Consider the following 19,702-nt stretch of genomic DNA (forward strand, 5'->3'; position numbering starts at 1 on the left):
CGACGAGTTTCGAATTAACTTGGATAGTCGATCTGATACCACAACCGAAATGATTACGGATCCAACGAAAGGACAAATTTTCAGACATTTTGCTCCAAAAACGTAATAATGTAATGTTTAAACCATTTAATGTATCCATTCATGTTGGGACAATTTGGATTATTTTTTCTGCCTATTCAATTAATTTCAGTCTTGGTGTTCTCATGAGGTAAATTATCCTAATTTCACAAACCTATTTCGTGATCTACCTGATCCCTCTGAGAGACAGCAGAAAAAACAAAAATATTGTACATAAGCTGAATTTATTATGATTTGAAATTTCTCAAATTCCAAAATTACGCAAATAAATCTTCAAACTTTACTCAAATTAGACATTTGTCCACTCAGTATAGTAAGATCAACAAAAAGAAACATTTTTTTTGAATTAATTCTATGAAAATCCCCCGATAAAATATGATATTGAATAAATTGTTTGAAAATTTCAAAAAGTAGGAGTAATTTTTACGTTTAGATGATTTTGATAATAACAGTTTAAAAATTACCATAATTTAATTTACTTTATTATATCTGTGATTACGACATCGATCAGGGTGAGGCTAATCGTAGAAGTTCCAATTAGGAATTACGGATTTATATTTTATTGATAAAAAAGAAACAAAATACAGTCAGACAGACATTCCATTAAATCAAGATCTCACAAATAACTCCATGAAGCTTAAAGGTAGGATAAACATTCTCCATCCCTTGACGACGATCATTCGGGTCTGCTTTAACAACAAGGCAAACATTTGTGCGATCTTTATACTCAATTCCCGTTTTTGGATCACCTGGATACCATTTAGTGAATGAATATGCTGGTGTGACGTCACCAGTCTGAAAAAAATAATTAGATGGCGTTTATCACTGAATCCAGCATGAGCACGCATTTATATTCCTAAATGATGTTAACTTTTTCCTCAAAATACGATATATTATTATCGATCCGTGATTGGTCAAATGTAAATGCAAATTTTTCAAGTCTCTCACGTGATAATATGTAAAACTTTAAGTTCATGCACTTGGTAAAGATTTGTCTAAAACTATTGCACTGCACAATTCCTTTATGACTTAACTCTATGCAGTTCAGTGCAAGACGAGTCTTCTGATGATTAGGTGAAACCAGTGGCGGCGCGTGGTCATTTTGACAACCGGGGCAAGCTACTGCGGGACCAAGTCACCCCCATCTACGGGGACAGGATGAGCGCTGTAAGTTCTCCCATCATTTTATGAGTATAAAAACCATTCCATCGGTAACAACCAATCGTCAAAAGCGACAATTTTTAACGATAAGAAAGTGTCTTTAAAACCGGTCCAAGTCAAGGGATTAATAAATATAGACATAGTTTATTTTGAAACCTCATTCAAAAGGAAAGGCAATATTTACCCAGATAAATACAATGACATATTGACAGAAACTTCGGGACAGCAGACAAAACCTAAAATAAGGTTTAAAACGTTACTATGAAGAAAGGAAGGTTAAGGCAAAGATAAGGACAGGCGTCGCTCACTCAGAGATATATATGCTGCTAGACTTCTACTGCTTGAACATATATGCAACACGCCGCGGTTTCTTGGAAGCAAAATGCTCAATAACGCGCTGATTAAAGTCATGCATCCCAGAAATAACGTCTCTGTGAATGGATAAAACAGCCAAGAAATTTAATCTATCTTGCTTCATTGTGTTTCTGAGATACGTTTTAACACGCTTCAGCGTGCTGAATGTTCGCTTTGCGTCGGCGGAAGAAATAGGCGTCGTCAAAATGATGTCCAGAAATTTTGCAGACGCCGCAAAGGTAGTTACTAGAGTGTTATCTATGAGGAACCCATAGAGCGCGCAAGTTGATGTGATGTTCAAAAAAGTTTGATTGGTGTATATACATCGCAATTCATTTTTCAATTTACCCACGTTTATCATGGGGTAAAATTTGGAGACAGTAGCCAACAAATGGATGGGAAATTGACGTGCAAATTTTGAAAAATTTTTGGGGTTCATCAAAGAGAACGCGGCAAGGTGTTCAGTGCGCAGACGATCGCCTATTTGATTCACCAGAATGTCACAGCATTCCTTTGCAGACAAAATCAAACGCTGCGTTGTTTGCCCGCGGCGTAAAGAAGCACTCCATGTGTCGTCGTATTTTATTGTTTCCCGGATACGAGATACAGCATCGCAGAAGTCTGAAATACACGACTGCACAGACGCTCCATCCATTAGCCTTGACTGCAATGCGCCGTATAATACATCCACGTGATAGAATATTGTGAAGAAAAAAGCGAGAAAAAATGAAAACTCACCATCTTCTAGCAGACGCTTTAGACCTGCCGCCTCCCTCACAGAGCGTTCGTCCCAAACCGGAGAGCTCTGAATGCCATTGAAACACTCAATGAGCTCAGAGCTAATTTCGGACATGCCCTGCACCACGCGTGATTGGAAGTTCCAACGTGTTGGTGCACAAGCTGGGAGACGGCGGCTACATATCTGGCGAAGGAGGTCAGAGCGCTTCGGCGAAACGGAAAAAAATGAAAAAACCCCGAAACATTTGCAAAAAATATACGGACGAGAGGGGTATCAAGACACATATTTTTAATAACGAGGTTAAATTGGTGTGCATAACAATGTAAAAAATGCGCATGAGGAAAAGCTTCTTTTTTATAAACTTGAACACCATGTTTCGACCCACTCATGACTGCCGCGCCGTCATAAGTTTGAGCTATCAATTTTGACTTCGCGTTGTAAGGCTGTAACACTTCTTTCAGTACAGCCGATATCCCGCAAGCCGTGCGATCAACGATTGGTACAAAGCTGTGAAATCTCTCGGTAGGTTTACCATCTTTCACAAACCGGAAAATCACAGCCAGTTGGGAAACGCACGTGATGTCAGTTGTCTCGTCAGACTGAATCGAAAGGAACTGGCAATTCTCAATTTCCAGAGCCAAATGTTGTAAATAAATTTTATACATTGAGTCGAGCAAATCATTTTGGATATCCTTAGATGTCCCTTTCGAAACAGTTGCGGCATCAAGATGATCTCTCAATACTGTATCTAGGGATGCGGTGTATTCCACCATATCCAAAAATACCCCTCTATTAGAAGAGCCAGCCCGTTCATCGTGCCCACGGAGGGACAGCTCGTGACAACCAATGAACTTCAAAACATCTATCAATCGACCGAGAACATGGCGGTTTTTCTCGACGTTTCGGTTGTGCCGACGAATAGAAACCGCGCGTCCTTCATCCAACTGTGCTGCAATATTAACATTTCCTAATGTTCGGTATTTTACTGCATTGTCCAGTTGCTCCATAGAAGATTGATGATCCCTGACACGCTCGGAAAGATGTTTAAGATCTCTGAAACCAAATTTACACCAACGTGAGTCACGGGCGGTAGCAAAAAGTAGGCAATAAAAACAAAAAAGTGCATTTTTGTCCTCGCTGTAACACAATCATTCGTGTTTTTATACCAAGTTTCTGCGCAGAATGTACGCCGACGCTTTCCTCCGTCATGGGATTGTTCCAGTGAACAATTTTTTGGTTGATAAGGCCCAAGACGTTGTACCTCTAATTTTTGTTCCAGCGGCAGCTGCGAAAACGGAGTGCGAAGTAGTGCATCAACCTTATTCATTATGAGGTCTAAGGCTCAGAAATGCGAAGCCGGAAAGAAGTGAGGAGCTCAAAAGGAATGTGGAAAATCGAAAGCAAATGGACTAAAGGTCTCTAATTGATTCAAATAGCGAAACAAGCGACAAAAACGAAGGCGAGGAAACTATCAACTCTCCAAGCAACCAACGAACGAGAAGGAATGTAAGAAACGTCGGCATTGTGTCGTCATAATTTCGGGGCTAGCCCCGATCGGCCCCGATGATTTAGTAAAAGAAACAGAAAACAAACGAGACAAACGCGGCGATTGGAAGATAAAAGAGAGAATACGATATACAATGAGCAACCGGGGCAAAGTCGGCGTCGCCCCGTCGACGTTCGGCGAAGGCTTTGCGAGCGAAAAATGAACCATGTCGGGAGAATATGGCTAGTGTAGACAGTCTGTGCAACCGATATTGAGGTATTTTTCGAATATTTTTTATTATACCGAAAAAACAACCGGGGCATTGCCCCGATTGGCCCTATTGACGCACCGCCACTGGGTGAAACGATATATATTATTATTGGTCCATGCTTGGTCAAAAGTAAATGCAAGTATTTATAACCTCTCTTGGCTTTCCATGTAGTACTTGATGTTCATGCTCTGGGCAAAGAAGGCTTGTCCAAAACTATAATATTGCACAATTACTGTTTGATTAAACTTGAAGCAGTTCAGTGCAACCACAGATATATATAAATAAAGATTGCGCTTCTCTCTCATTTCCGCTGGACCAAATGAAGGCTCTCTTGTTAAGTCGATAGACTTCCAACTTTTCCGAGATGTGTAATGCATTTCCTTATGGGATTTGACTATTTACGTCGATTTTTCTCGCATATTCTCCGGATCTTGATTTGTTTTTCATTATTTATCAAACGCTAATATATCCCAGCCCACCAAACCGTGCTAATTTTAGCTATTTTATCAATTTGCATAAGTCGTGGATTAATAATATGGCCAACGTAGCAGTCAAAGGGAAACAACAACGACCACAGAACATTAACCAAGATGGCTTTTCGGAATCGCTTCCCCATTCACCTGTATTTGGCCATATTATATCGCCGTAAGTATTTTGCGGGGCGATCCCAATATTATTGCGTGGCATCTAAATGGAACTAAAGGGAGCTCCAGAAAAGTGTCTACCAATATGTCGGTAACTAATTTTGTTCGCCTACTTTACATCAAGTTTTGTAAAGGGACTGAAATCTATGGACAGGGGGTCTGGCTAACACAATCAGTACCCGAACTCGTAATAGAACGCAAATAAGGTAAATCGAAATAAAATTATGGCCTAACCCCAACCTGGTACCAACTAAAGTGCGTTTCCCGTGGAAGTTATTGCGTTTTTATGACATCAGGCAAAAACCATCGCTTCCACTTATATAAATTGCGTAATCTCATGAAAAACCAAACTTTCTCAAGAACGAGATCCACATCAGGCTCTAAATTCCCAACTTGAATATATTTGTATTTGAATATCCAGAAAGTGTCGCATATACATTCATATGCGGAGCACTGGGTACTAAAATAGACGAAAACAGGCCAAAACCAGATGCAATACGAAAAAATTTGGAACCTTAAATGCCAAAATGGCGGCGATAAAATGGTTCCGCGCTGATACAACGCAAAACGAGAGAGAAAATCGGGGGCTCCCGAAGTATGCGAACCAAGATGGCGGACATCGGAATGTAATATGTGTACTAGGTTAGGGTTAGGCCATAATTTTAGGTATAAATACTACGGGAGGCTCTTGGCTAGTCTTCGAACTGATAATAGGACTAAAATAGGAAAAATTGGAAAAAAATTATCGCCTAACCCTAACCTGTTACCCATGTTACGTTCCGATGTCCGCCATCTTGGTTCGCATACTTCGGGAGCACCGAAAATCGTTCCATATATTTCCAGTTCAGTGAGTGCGACATGTGTCTTCTGATGGAATTAGATGTATAGGTTGTTGCGGAACAACTAGAAATAATCTCCAATGTATGACGAAGCAGCAAGTCATACAAAGCGAATGTAAAGATCATGACAACTTCATAGAGAAACAGGGCCAAGCAGCGCGATTCAATAGTTTAGACTTGTGGTAAAACACAGGCTTGTCCATGCGAATGAGATGGGGCAGCACATTTGAATTTCACATAGAACTTTAACCGTGTCATAGCAACTTGATTACGTCAGAGCTAATCTTAGTCTCTATGATTTTTACCTTTCAAATTTTTTTTTTTTTTTACTCCTCTTTTTCTTCATATAGCCTACTTGTATCTATTATTTAATTTATGGTTGGACACCGACATAAATAATGGGATACTCATAACATATTGGTGGTAAGACTGGTGGCATTGCAAATCATTTAAAATATAGCGACGTATTTTTTTTGCGTTTTGTGATTGCTCATTTACCATTTCCAAAGTTCATTACTGCGCTGGGTTTGAAGCTTGTAAACTTGAAGTGGAATTAATAATGGTACGATTTTCAAATATCGGTGAACATCAACGCCAAGACAATCAACAACTTTGCAAAAAACTCCTGAGTAAATTTACCCGGAGTCAGAAACGCAGATAAAACGTAAAAATGTATTCGATATACCGCCTGCGCAGTTGTAGACATTAAACTAACCCAAGATGTCTCGAACATTTTGGCCGTGTCTCACCACCTCACTCTCTACCCATCTCGTAATATGTTTTATATTCCAACAGATGAGAATATTTGGCATAACCATATGATACTAACCATTGGATCAATCTTAATTCCTGTCCAAATCCAAACTTTACGCTCTCCCTCAGGAATTTTCTCTCTCAAGTAATTCATAACTGCATTGTAAGATTCTTCATCTCGGATCAAACCAACATCTGCGTTACGTTTCTTACAGATATCAACTGCTTTGCTGTAAATGACACTCCATTCATTACGTATCACAGCGTAATAACAGATACTTCCTACCTTCAATTTGCAGTTTTCTGAAATGAAATAACTGTATATTTGAAAAATATATTGAGTGATGATTAATCCCTGCTTTTGGCAAGGAGCACCGGTGCCTTCAAACAATACTTCAATACTGTATTTCAAAATCAAACTAGCCGGCTAAAGAAAATGCAACGAAGCCAATACGACAATGCGTATGTTGTTTTCTGGTGATAATTTAAGTGGATTATTCATAAACTACAACTTGTATTGGATAAAGTATTCACCTGGAGCAGGAGTTGGTTTCACTGTTGTTCGAATCGTTGTTGTTGGTTTCAATGTTGTTCGAGTCTTTGTTGTTGGTTTCAATGTCGTTCGAGTCTTTGTTGTTGGTTTCAATGTCGTTCGAGTCTTTGTTGTTGGTTTCATTGTCGTTCGAGTCTTTGTTGTTGGTTTCAATGTCGTTCGAGTCTTTGTTGTTGGTTTCAATGTTGTTTGAGTCTTTGTTGTTGGTTTCAATGTCGTTCGAGTCTTTGTTGTTGGTTTGGTGATTTGTCTTGATCTATTTGGAAGCTGATGAGGCTTATCCATAACAGCGAGTTTTTGTTCAATCCGGAACATCGCTATATGTTAATATAAATATTACACATAACCTTTTTGTAATTTGCTAAAACAACAACGCAATAGCCATGCATTTAACCTTTTTCAAATTCCTGACGTTTGTAGATGTTCAGTATAGATTTGAAAATAATCAGCCACATGTACTATTCCTAAACAGCCTTAAAATAGTTCTTACAATCTTTTGGAAAATTATGGTAATTGTTTTTTTAAATTTCCGATTCAAATTACAGTTCCACTCATGCCGTGGTTGTTTCTAATATATTTCTTTGCTGAAGGCTTTCTTAACGCTTGTATACAACATTATATTGTGACGTAATATATATTTTTTTTATTGTGGTTGCTTGCTTCAGTAGGTACGTAATGTACATTAACAAAAACATGCTAAATGTCTGCGGTTGGTTATATGGCGCAAGGATATATAGAGCAGCACACTCCTAATTTATGTAATGCATTTTGAAACAGCAGATCAAAAATTGCACTTGTCATTGTTGTAACTTGATGCATTATAATTTTTCCGCAATAACAATATTTAATTAGCTTTACCTTTCTTCATCTCATCGTTTATTTTCTTCTGTTCATTCAATTTTTCTACCAAATTGTTATTTATTTCTTGAACTTCAATCAAATCTAATACAGAAAATATCATGTTTGGGGGCTTTATCAGTCAGTCAGTGGTACATCAGTGGTATAAATACAGAGTTATTTAAGAAGTTGGAAAATTTTCGGTTCTCCCGTATTGTGTTTACCACGTTAGAGTTAGACCATAACTTTCTTCCGATTTTCCTTATTTTAGTTCTGTTATAAATTGGTGGAATGTCTGTGTAAGCCAAGTGATAATATCCCTCTATATCAGCAAATACACACTTTGTGTAATGTGAAAACTCATATATAACCAACCTTCTTTCAGATTCTTCATTTCGTCAGATTGTTGTTTATCTCTCCTTTTAAGATTGTTGATTTCTTTTGCTTGTTCTTCAATTTTGCTGCCACTTTCTTTTGCTATGAAATAGGCAAAATTTCAGGTCAAATGTTCGGTCAGGTAATATGAATTTGTTACAAAACATTTTTCATTACACATATGTCAGCATACTGTATATATTTATCAGTGAGAGATTAATTGAATAGAGCAAGATTCCTCAAACTATTGGTGTTATGGAGTGAAGAGGTTTACTATTATTTACGGTCGCACAATAAATTTGTTAAAAGTATCTGTTGCATATCATGTCATATTTGAATCACCGAGACAATCCTACGTCAAATTTCATCAATGCCGTTATATTGCTCCTTTGGATAGTTAAAAATTAGCCAAAGCAGTATTTTAAAAAATAAAGAAATATCTCGCGGAATCCCTAGGTTCCTCTCTGGGACTCCGTACGGACCACTTTGAGAATCTATGGAATAAGTAATAAATTTCAGAGTCTAACCGTCATCTCCAGAACTGCCAATATTTTTCAATTTGTTTTCGAACTCTTCTTCCAGTTCTCTTAAATCTGATTTGATATGTCCAATATCTAAATGAATAGATGAGCAAACAAAGTTAAATTCAATGATTAATATTCTAATAAACCCAAGAAAATACAAAGGCATCATTGGATAATAAGTAACGCGTGACTAAATATATCTCGGTGTTTTATGTGTTAGTGGATCCAGTTCTAGCGGGTTAGAAGATAATTCTTTCACAATCACAAAAAGTTTCGAACGACATAGTTTTCAGAGATTTTATGAGGATTCTCCCTTTCATTAAATGATGATCTGTAACAACTCGAAGTTGCTATGAATCATATCTAATATGATTGTGTGCAACGGAGACCGAATTAGAATATTTTGTTTCCTAATTACTGAATAGGGAAGATACTTGCCTAAAATATTTCTGGATACTAAAGGAAATAAATTGCCAATATTCTGAGGTTTTGCCGCATTCTTAGATTTGCATATGATCGGAAACTCTTTGTCATGCAGGTGTTCATCAATGCTGAAGCCTGGTCTGTCCCATCCTACAGCAACCGGATCACATTGTGCAATCTGGCAACCAGGCTTAGGAGAACAGTGAAACACTGTTTCATATTGACACCATGATGAAGTGAGGACGTAGATTAATATGAAAACGATTGAAATTTTCATCTCAAGGCTTTAGTGTAGTTAAGTAGTGACTGAATGAAGAAAAGTTTTCAATTTGTTTATAGAATTATTCTGATGCAAAATGAATTATCATCAATGTACATTGTAGACTCTGCAACATTTCGCTGTTACAGAAACTGATACAAGCTCTATTTTAAAATTATTATTCAAGCCTCACAGGGCCACAGCTGTATGAAATATCGCTATTCGTAGTCCAGAATTTTACGAAGCTTAATGCTGATGTTCAATGAATATTAAGCAAGTTTTATAAACCGGGATACTCCAACTTCAAGCAAGATTCATCGAATAACTAGATACGATGAAACGCAAGCAATGGACTCCGTGCTGATTCGCAGATTTGACCTTGTTCATCTCATTTGAATTTTAATTTGCGTTTGTAGTGACCAAATATTCCGACATACATTTTATTTATGCTGCGCAATAAGCTTTACATCTTAGATTTCCTTCGATTTCGTGAGTCATTATAACATGAATTTTAGTATCGTCGCCTCATTTACAGCTTTCCTGAGGCAGAGGACTCGAATTCAATTGTTATCACCCACTGCAAGTACCGTGATGTCTTTCTAAGGCGCTAATTCGAATAGATATCTAAGGTAACCCAAAGCAATGTCTCACTCACTCAGGGGTGATCAAGTTAACTTACAGTAAACAGACATGAGCCTACAGCCAACCGAGTAAGGTGACTTTGAACTTTTTGGGAACCAACACAGTCCTATTATTTATAAAATGATCAAATGATAGGTGCCAGTGTTTGTCGTGTAGAAGCAAATTGGAACACAGTTCTTTTTCAAAATTTGGTCAATCAAATTGAGGAGAATCAGCCACAAGAGGACCATCCCAAATCCGTCATGCAAAGGCTACCAGTAATTTGTGTTCTTCAAATTTTCACTGCGTGGTATAATACCATTTACAATTTTGTTTTCTTCGTATACCCCACAATTTACAAAGTTTTTTAATACTATACAGTAGAATTTTTTTTGGATGTCATTGTAAAAGCTCTTCCCTAGTCACAGAATATTATGCAGCCTGACTTAACAAGCACGTAGAAATATACGTTGATTTTACGACTATAGCTTGTGTTCAGAAATTTACGAATAACCTTTTCTGTATGGATGTGCGACACAAAGCTTGTTAAAAGAGTCATATTTAATTTAAAATAAACAAATGTATCTTTGAATTTACTGAAGTCGATTGACACTGGACATCTATCGACGTCATCTGGGAGTGTCTTGCCGACGGACACCAATTACTTCGATTAGCGTAAGTTATTTACCTCATTTACGGTAAGTGGAGAATTCTTTAATAAAGAATTAAACGTGAAATGCGTTGGACTCAGTTATTGTTAAGGTTTACGACCGTGCTTCCATGAAAATAACACCTGCCCTGAACAAGGGGAGGGAAAAACGAGTTATTTATAAATGAATGGATATCGGTTTTCATATTTTGTATATTCGAAAATCTTTACTATGAAAATTTGATAAATGGAAATAAAAGATATCCCCTAGTGCTATTTTTTGAATGATACTTGAAAGACAGTCTCATTTTCGGGGAAACTCGGTATATGAATATCCCATGCAAGAAGCTTTAGAGTGATTTCTCTTATCGCGTCGGTCCTGGACATGTAAAGCTGCAAAGTGATTGTGCAAAGTTGACTCTCAAGACCTCTTCAATATTTCAGAATCGAATCGTTTTCCTTTGCCGTTTTGATGGACAAGTAATCAGGCCTATTTAGAAACTATTGTAAAAAGCGCGCGGCTTATTTAGAAATTCAAACTTATTTATTTATTCAAATATTTCACAAAACTGATATTCAAACCTTTCTAGGATTTACGGATATCAAATCTCAGCGCATACTAAATCACTTTATCTAATAGTTAAATCATAAACAGGTTATTTTTTAGCACGTTGTAACTAGCAGTTGCCTCCATACAATTGATAACAACCAATATAAAGTTTCAATGCGTCGCATCTACTCTTACAGATTAACCTATTCTACAACTGTATAAGCATTCACTTCGTGGTATGTCGTGACGTCGTTTCAGATCATCGATATCGCGCGACATTTACCATGTCATGACATAGACACTGACCTTGCAGAATTAATATTTGTTTGTCGTGATATTTTATTTTCAAAAAAATGGCAATGAATTCTAAAACATAACTTTGTAAATACTATTATAAAACGATAGAAAAGTTACGCTCAATTACATGTAATTTGAAAGCAATCGTATTTTGTTGTATATTTCAATGCTATTAAAAGTTGGTTCTAAAATTGCCTAAATTCACCCCTTCAGCAAGCAAACCATTCTCAAGAAAATCGAGTATTTCGTCAGATTCTGAAGTCAACGGTATAAACCGAATGAATTGAACGTTCGGCATGATGTCTACAGGCCACAAAAGCCTAGTAGACACAACAGTTGTGTTGTTTGCAGAAATGTACATATGATGCAGTAAAAGCCAACCCTAATACTCCCAACAAAGATTTGCCGAGGCAGAGCAAAACGATGTTTGAATCTGCTCATTGCGTCGACTTCCTGTGTATAAAAAATGAAGACAAAACTCATTGGTAAAATTGTCACAATAAAGTTCAGTATTAGCGTTGAACAATGCATTCAGCGATTTATTTACATTTATTACATAATTCCTTAGACAACCGCATTTTTATTATTCATATTTTTTATGCAATTAAACGAAAATAAATAACACTACATATTGTTTCTTTTTGTTTAGACAAATTTTGAGCGAAGACGTTCCTGGGAAGGCCGCATAAAGCGGCTTTTAGGGGTTCAAATATTAAAGTCTCATTTACGACCATTGGTGTAGAGAACCTCATTCGAGTTAAATCTTCATTCATTATAATACTTACAATCCATGTCTGCTAGTCATGTAGTTAGATATGGAACTGTTCCATATATTTTGTAACACTGATACAATTTATTGCAATGTGATTTGTTGCCATATGTCAGATATATATCACGTTTTTTTATTCAATAACGATAACCCTCAGCATCTCGAATACAACAGTATGTTTCACATTTATCTCAGGACAGAGAAAAGTCTAAACTCACATGATGAACTATGGCATTCTTTTTTAGTTGCCCAGTTCAGCGCGAGTATTTATATTAACTGTTTATCATTATAAACGTTTGAAACTGGATGGATGGTGGAAGTCCAAACCCACCATAAGATAGGTAAACGACCCAGAATTTGCACTGCCAATATATATTTTGTCACCATTTTTATCTGTACCGTGTTGCGTGTATTATTAACTAATCTTGTCTAAATAAATATAACAACAAATAAAGCTAAATACAGGTTTCTTCGCTTTCGAGTCAATAAATCCTGATAAACATTTGCCAGGCTGTGAAATTGGCAACCGTTTAGAATTGACCTAGATAGGCGATCTTCGTATGACATCAGCCATGCAATAGCACAGCTGGAAGTGCAGTTTATTGTGTTTTTAGCTTGAGAAACAGTTAATTAGCTGATGGGGACGTGATTGACGCCTGACAGCCACAGTATTCACATTCACATTTTTGATTGGCTCCTGGTGTCACAATCTGACAAAAGTTCGATTTCTTGAGTCCTGAAATTTGTTTGTGCAGAGCTTATTCCTGATTATCATTGTAAACAAATAAAATACGTTTTAAGCATTTCGGTTATTTAGACTTGTGCAGTCCGTGGGTACACCGAGGAAAACTGAAGCACGAGGTCGTCAGACCAAATCAGTCTTCAGTCAATATTGCTGATATAGTTTCTAAATCTAACGGACTGTTGATACATTTCTGTCTTATTAATAAATCTGCAAATTGCAAGGATATGATGCCATAAAAACAATTATACAAAGTCTATTTTCATTAAATTTCAGCCCTCGTGTTCTCATTAAAAATTATATTAATTTTACAAACATATTCCAAGGTCAACCTGATCTCTTGAAGAAACAGTTGCAGAAAAAAACAAAGATATTACATGGAAACTGAATTTATTAGGAGGTGAAAGAGTTCTTCAAATTTTTAAAATCAAGTACCTCAAAAACTTCATGAATTCTTAATCAAATCTTATTCAACTAAAATATCATTCTAAAGAAAATGTTTGAAAAGCTGAAAAATTTGAGAATCAGATATCGAATTTGAATATTATGACGTGCATTTTGAAGGAATATTGTTATATTGATCAAACGCAAATTAATCCAACTAATTACACTGTATCGCAAGAAATTATTGCTTTATGTTTTACTTAATATCAATCAAGAGGAACAAAATACCACCAGGCATATGTTTCATTTCATTAGAATCTCACAAATTACTCCACTACGCCCCCAGGTGGGAGGAGCATTCACCATTCCTTGATACGGATAAGGATTCGGTTTAGAATTAACAACAAGATAAACATTTGTACGATTTTTATTATCAATTCCCGTGAATGGAAAATCATCCGGATACCAATCAGTGAATGAATCTAAAGGTGTGACGTCACGAGTCTGGGAAGAAAAAAATTAGATGGCGCTTATCACTAAATCATGCTCGATCAAGCGTTTCATTTAATATCATTAATGACGTTTTTTATCAATCAAAATACGATTTATTATTATTATTCATTACATGCTTGGTCAAATGTAAACGATGGTTTTTCTATTCTCTTATATGTTATCAAGTAAAACTGCATGTTCGTGTGCAACACAACGATGTCTAAAACTCTTGAACTAAACAATCAATTTTTGATTGAACTCTAATCAGGTCAGTTCCGGACGAAAATTAATGTCAATACAAAGAATAATGTCACGATGGCTCATAATAACTTTGCAAAACAACTTTCATTCAAATTTACCCAAATTCACAAACAGTCGAAACGCAAAAAAATATTCATCACACCATCTGCGCAGTTGTAGCTGATAAACCAGCCCAAGTTCTCTCAAACATTATTGGCCGTGTCTCACGCCACACTCTACCCATTTCGTAATGTATTTTATATTCCTACACGAGCAAATATTTGGCATAACCATATGATACTAACCATTGGATTAATCTTAATTCCTGTCCATATCCAAATGTCACGAATATCCTCCGGAATATTCTTTCTCAAGTAATTCATAATCGTGTTATAAGATTTTTCATCTCGGATCAAACCAACACTTGCGTTACGTTTCTTACAGATATCAACTGCTTTGTTGTAGACGATATCATATTTACCTTGTATCGCAGCAAAATAGCAAATATAGCTAATCTTTAATTTGCAGTTTTCTAAAAAGTAACGACTGTTCAGTGAAATCAGATCAAGTAATATTTATCAATAGATTGCTGCAACAGGCAAGAAGTACCTGGCCCTCTAACGATACTTCAATATATTTAAATCAAATTAGACTTATTAACCGGTCGAGTATGTGCATACAATGAAGTTTATTGGATAATGTTCTTCCTGGTTTTAATCATTATGAAGAATTGTCATATTTTATAACCGCTGTAATGCGAATTATTTACCCGGAGGAGGAGTTGGTTTCACTGTTGTTCCAGTCGTTGTTGTTGGTCTGGTGATCTGCCCGGAACTATTTGGAAGCTGCTGAGGCTTCTCCATAACAGCAAGTTTTTGTTCAATCTGGGATATCGCTAAATGTTAATATTGGTATTTAGTATTAAAAAAATATATTGTCCTATTGCTTGAACACCTAATCTTTAACAACGCATTCACTCTTCATAAATCTTTAATTTTTCAGTTGTTCAGTGTTAGAGTTGAAAATTTATTTTTTGCGTTTACTAATTTTATACAGGCTTGCAATAGTTCTTTTAGTCCTACGGGGAAATATTGTCATTTAGATATGTTTTCTGTAAATATCACTTCTTCAAGGAAATTGATTGGGAGAATATTTCCGCTGCATAAACAGTTCACAAACTTTGCCAAAAACTGTTTTGTAAATCAATTGTAATTTGTGAGAATGACCCCCATTTCATACTTTGTATTACTTTCTACTGACATACACAGAATCCCAAGATCGTATATATTTTTGAAAAATGCTACAAAGAAATTCTTATTTTGGTTAATTTTCCAATTGTATTACTGGGATATATAGACGACCTCCAAGACGTTTCTTCATACCTAAAATATATCACGGTAAACTACAATGTCAGCAAAACAATTGTTTGACAAATTTTACCTTCCTTCATCTTTTCATTGTCTTCTGTCAACTTATCATTCATGTCTTTAACTTCAATCAAATCTAATGACATATTAGCAGTTAAGATACATCCACCAGCTCATTATGGAATATTTTATTGTTTTTCATTGTAGTTTATATATTTCAGAAAAACAAGTCCAGTAAATGTGTAAACATTTTGAAACCTAGGACCGCAGTATTCTACAGATTCAGAATTACTTTGCGCGGTAAAATCTCGGGTATATGATTTAAACTTAATGTTGATGGTGATGGCGGAAAGCAGTATAACAAGCATCACGTTATGTCATTCACCGACCTTTCTTCAGCTCTATGATCTCATCGGACTGTTTTATAGCTTTCCTCAATAGACTGTCTATTTTAATTGATTGTTCCTCAATTTGGTTGCCAGACACAAGATGTTCCTGTTTGTATAAAAAATGAAATTTTTTCGATAGTTTCAAAATTACGAACGTTATGTTTCAAATTATTACCGATTCTCACCCTACTTCCCAAAACTGTCAATGTTTTCTTTTTTGTTGAGATTCTTTTCAAGTTCTCCTAATACTGATTTGATACTTTCAATATTTAAATGACAACTATACCCATTGTTTATTACAAGAAGTTTTTATGAACAGAACAAGTTGTAATTTTTGGGCACTGACATTTTAAAAAGGTTGCAATATGTTTTTCCAATTCTTAACCAAACCATTAAATTTAAAAATCTAAACTGTATAAAAAATTCATAATCGTTCGGTGGTAAATTCATTCTTTTATTCTATTGTGGTTATTTAACAAAACCTTATTTGGTGCAAGCTTTTGTCTATGTTTGAATATTTTCCGATAGAATGGAAGTTTGGAAACTGTGAAACACGACGCACAATATGCGGGGGAGTTTATCATCACTAGGAGATATCGTAAATTCTACTGTATCGTAGACACTGACCGTAAATTTTATTTTCAAAACTCCCGATTTTTTCATCAAACTTGTTTTCTAATTTGTTCAATCCCATTCTGATGTTTGTGATATCTAAATATAGATTAGAATGCATCGTGAACACGCCCAAACGTAGATACCCGTCAGATCTTGACTGACTCATCACGCATATAATTAAAACATTGCAATAATCTTTCGATTAAACCACTCACCCAAATTTCTAGAAACGAAATCAAGCCATCCGATGACAGTGCTATTAGACTTGCATGTTATTGGGAACTCATTGTCATGAAGATGTTCATCGATGTTGAAACCTGGTCTGTCCCATCCCACCGCAACCGGATCACATTGTGCAATCTGGCAACCAGGCTTAGGAGAGCAGTGAAACACTGTTTTCTCTTGACACCAGGATGAAGCAACGACGTAGATTAAGATAAAAATGATTGAGGTTTTCATCTCGAGGTGTTAGTGTAGTTAAGTAGTGACTGAATGAGGAAAGTTTAAGTTTGAACTTGTTTCTTTTTGTATATCTATGCGAATAAAATTCAAAATACAACGAGTTATGTCTGGAAACGTAAGTTAGATCTAATATTTGTTTTAAGGTTTTTCAAAATTTCTGTTCGTCGATAGCCTTTGGACAGCTTATAGATTGTTTATGTAACGCCAAAATCGGCCCTCTGTAGATTTTATTACAAAATGACAAAAAGACGGAAATGTTGCTTAATAAGCGAGGACAACTTACCGTATTTATTTGAGTATAACGCGCTTAATTATGTACTGATTCAATTCAAAAAATTGAGGGTGCGTGTTATACACAATAATAAAATATAAAGCCGAGTAATAAAATTACAGTAATTTTCAGTCGGAAATGGTAAATCAGTATTTACTTTGAAGCCTTCTAACTACGATTTTCTACGCCGTCAAGTATCTGTTCTGTATGGCGTCCTGTGATTGGACAAAATAGATCATGTGAACTGAGAATGTATAGATCCGATAGTTACTGCAGTAGTTTAAACTTCCTACTAAAGAGGTATGTTATTTCCTAGGGGAATATTAAACTCGTGTTGACAATTATCAACATCACGTGATAATAAATATTTGAGGGTCGATTAGAAGTTATAAAAATAATATCCTTATACTTAAATGTACCTTTGAAAAGTTGAAATGCATCTCTGGGATGACATGTACTTCAGTTTGGAAACCCCTGATATATATAAACCTTTACATAAGATAACGATATTTGTAGGCCAAATGCTTGTCATAGCTAACGCTAATGTGGAACAACTCACCGAGTTCCATACCCGTTAGACTTTAGCAATGACATCAAAGAATGAATTTTAGTTTTTTTGCTAAATTCTATTTAAACAAAAATTGCATGAATTATAAAATATAACTTCACTACTGCATTTTAAAAGTAACGACAAAATGACGTTTTCTCACACGTGATTTAAACGTAATCTGATTATTCAAAGTTAGTTATATAATTTCCCAATCTTTCTGATAATTTATCAATAAATCAAGTAGAGTTTGTCGCGATATTAACAATTCAGAATGAACGTAGAATTTTTAGCTTGTTTACGAGATATATTGCATTTGAAAAAATATTAACTTTTTCTAAATAGCGTTTATTTTAGAAAAAGAGCCTCCGATATGAAAAAGCATACCTAATAAAATGCGTGGAACATTTATAAACGTTTTTTTAAAAATGGCTCAGCCTTTTCAGAAGAGGTATAAATGACCTATTCATAGACGATATAGCGTCATCAGAAGTGGCATAGCGTTTTTATACCGGCTTATCCTTCATATGGTTGGTCAAGCTAGTACAGAGAAGGCGTAGCGTAGTTTAAAATTTAAATGGTATAGATAGAAAGCACAGCCTGAAAGCATTTCCAAAAGTATTCGCTGCCCTCGTTTGTCCCGAACTGATATAAAAAAATTTATTTGTTATTAAATGAATTATTCCACAGTGTTTCCATATTAGTATTGTATGTAGTCTCTACTGCCAACATATATTTCAGTCTTCTGGTACACTCAAGTGACGTTGCGTTCAATTATTTCTGGTGTTATACTGATTAACTCATAGTAAGGCTGTCAGACTCAGCGATCTCCAGCGCCTATTAAATAATTCCAAGTATTACCAGCAGTATCATATGCGGTTCATTTCTTTCTAATTCTGATAATCTGGCGAACTGTTCCATCAACTAGTTGCCTTCATATAGTCGATATTAATCAATGCTGATATAGTTCCATCGCGTCGCTTTTATGCTTGAAAATTTATCGCATTCCGATATTTAAAGCAGCGCGCAGTTATGTTGTGACGCAGTTTTAGATCTTACTCAGATTTGCGGTTACGCGTGACGTTCGTTATGGGATAAACAATGACATCGCAGAATTAATTTTATTTTCTTGAAATATTCTATTTTTAAAGAAATCGCAATCAATTATAAAATATGCTAAGCTTTTAAATATCGGCAGTATAGTTACAGGAATTAAATACCGTTACATTGTTGGATATTCTTGTCTTTCATTGAGCTTAAAAAATTGTAATGACTACCGGAATATAAAAGATACGAAACTACAGCCATATCTCAATCTGTGAGACTTGGCCAAGTTCCTCTCAATATAAACAAACCCAGCGCCCAAAGTAGTCACGTCAGATCTCAATATAATATTTCCAGTAATTGCGAAGGTCCTATCACTGTAAAGCTTTCGGGCTGTCGATCTATCTTGTCGCCATTTTATCTATGATATGTCGCGTGCAATATTATCTAGTGCCGTCCAAATAAATAAGAGAACATTTAAAATGAAGCTGAGTTACGGGTTTCAGCGTTTTTGCGACAGTAAATTTTGGTAAACATTTGCCAAGTTGTAAAATTGGCGACGCGTTCCAATTAACCTGTATAGATGATCTGACAGTAGCCGAAATAATTTTCGGACTCACGAAATGACACATTTTTATATTTTTTTGTTTTAAATACGTAAATAATGCATGGAGCAACCCACTGAGCATGTTTTAACATTGAATTTTTTATGCATTCAATAATTGTTGAAACAATTTGGATAATGTTTTCAGCTTTCTGCCCATCCAGTTAATTTAATCCATGTGCGCTCCGCGGAATAAATTAAACTAATTTCACTGACCTATTTCATGTTCAACCTGATCCCTCTGAGAAATAGTTTTAGAAATCAAGGCTGCCACTTTTGTCCGAATAAAAACATCTAGTTCGACCTCAAAAAACATCTAAAATAATCTAGATTGTAAAACAAAACATCTAAATAATATATATA

The 19,702-nt window shown here is 35.7% G+C and overlaps 2 protein-coding genes across 2 annotated transcripts; both read right to left on the reverse strand.

The window, feature by feature from the left end:
• Window positions 1–75: 75 nt before the first annotated feature.
• LOC144425896 (uncharacterized) lies at window positions 76–9,314 on the reverse strand. Its single transcript, XM_078115667.1, has 7 exons — window positions 9,089–9,314; window positions 8,618–8,704; window positions 8,091–8,192; window positions 7,737–7,820; window positions 6,860–7,195; window positions 6,402–6,628; window positions 76–873 (listed from the first exon to the last, which is right to left on the reverse strand). The coding sequence occupies exons 1-7, from the start codon at window positions 9,312–9,314 to the stop codon at window positions 682–684; spliced, it is 1,254 nt and encodes a 417-aa protein (XP_077971793.1). The 3' UTR covers window positions 76–681.
• A 3,743-nt stretch (window positions 9,315–13,057) lies between these two features.
• LOC120345586 (uncharacterized) lies at window positions 13,058–15,896 on the reverse strand. Its single transcript, XM_039415106.2, has 6 exons — window positions 15,797–15,896; window positions 15,481–15,543; window positions 14,810–14,935; window positions 14,346–14,572; window positions 13,632–13,812; window positions 13,058–13,134 (listed from the first exon to the last, which is right to left on the reverse strand). The coding sequence occupies exons 2-6, from the start codon at window positions 15,521–15,523 to the stop codon at window positions 13,058–13,060; spliced, it is 654 nt and encodes a 217-aa protein (XP_039271040.2). The 5' UTR covers window positions 15,524–15,543; window positions 15,797–15,896.
• Between the last annotated feature and the right edge of the window lie 3,806 nt (window positions 15,897–19,702).

The sequence above is a fragment of the Styela clava genome, chromosome 8 (assembly GCF_964204865.1).
Source record: "Styela clava chromosome 8, kaStyClav1.hap1.2, whole genome shotgun sequence".
Classification (NCBI taxonomy): Eukaryota; Metazoa; Chordata; class Ascidiacea; order Stolidobranchia; family Styelidae; genus Styela; species Styela clava.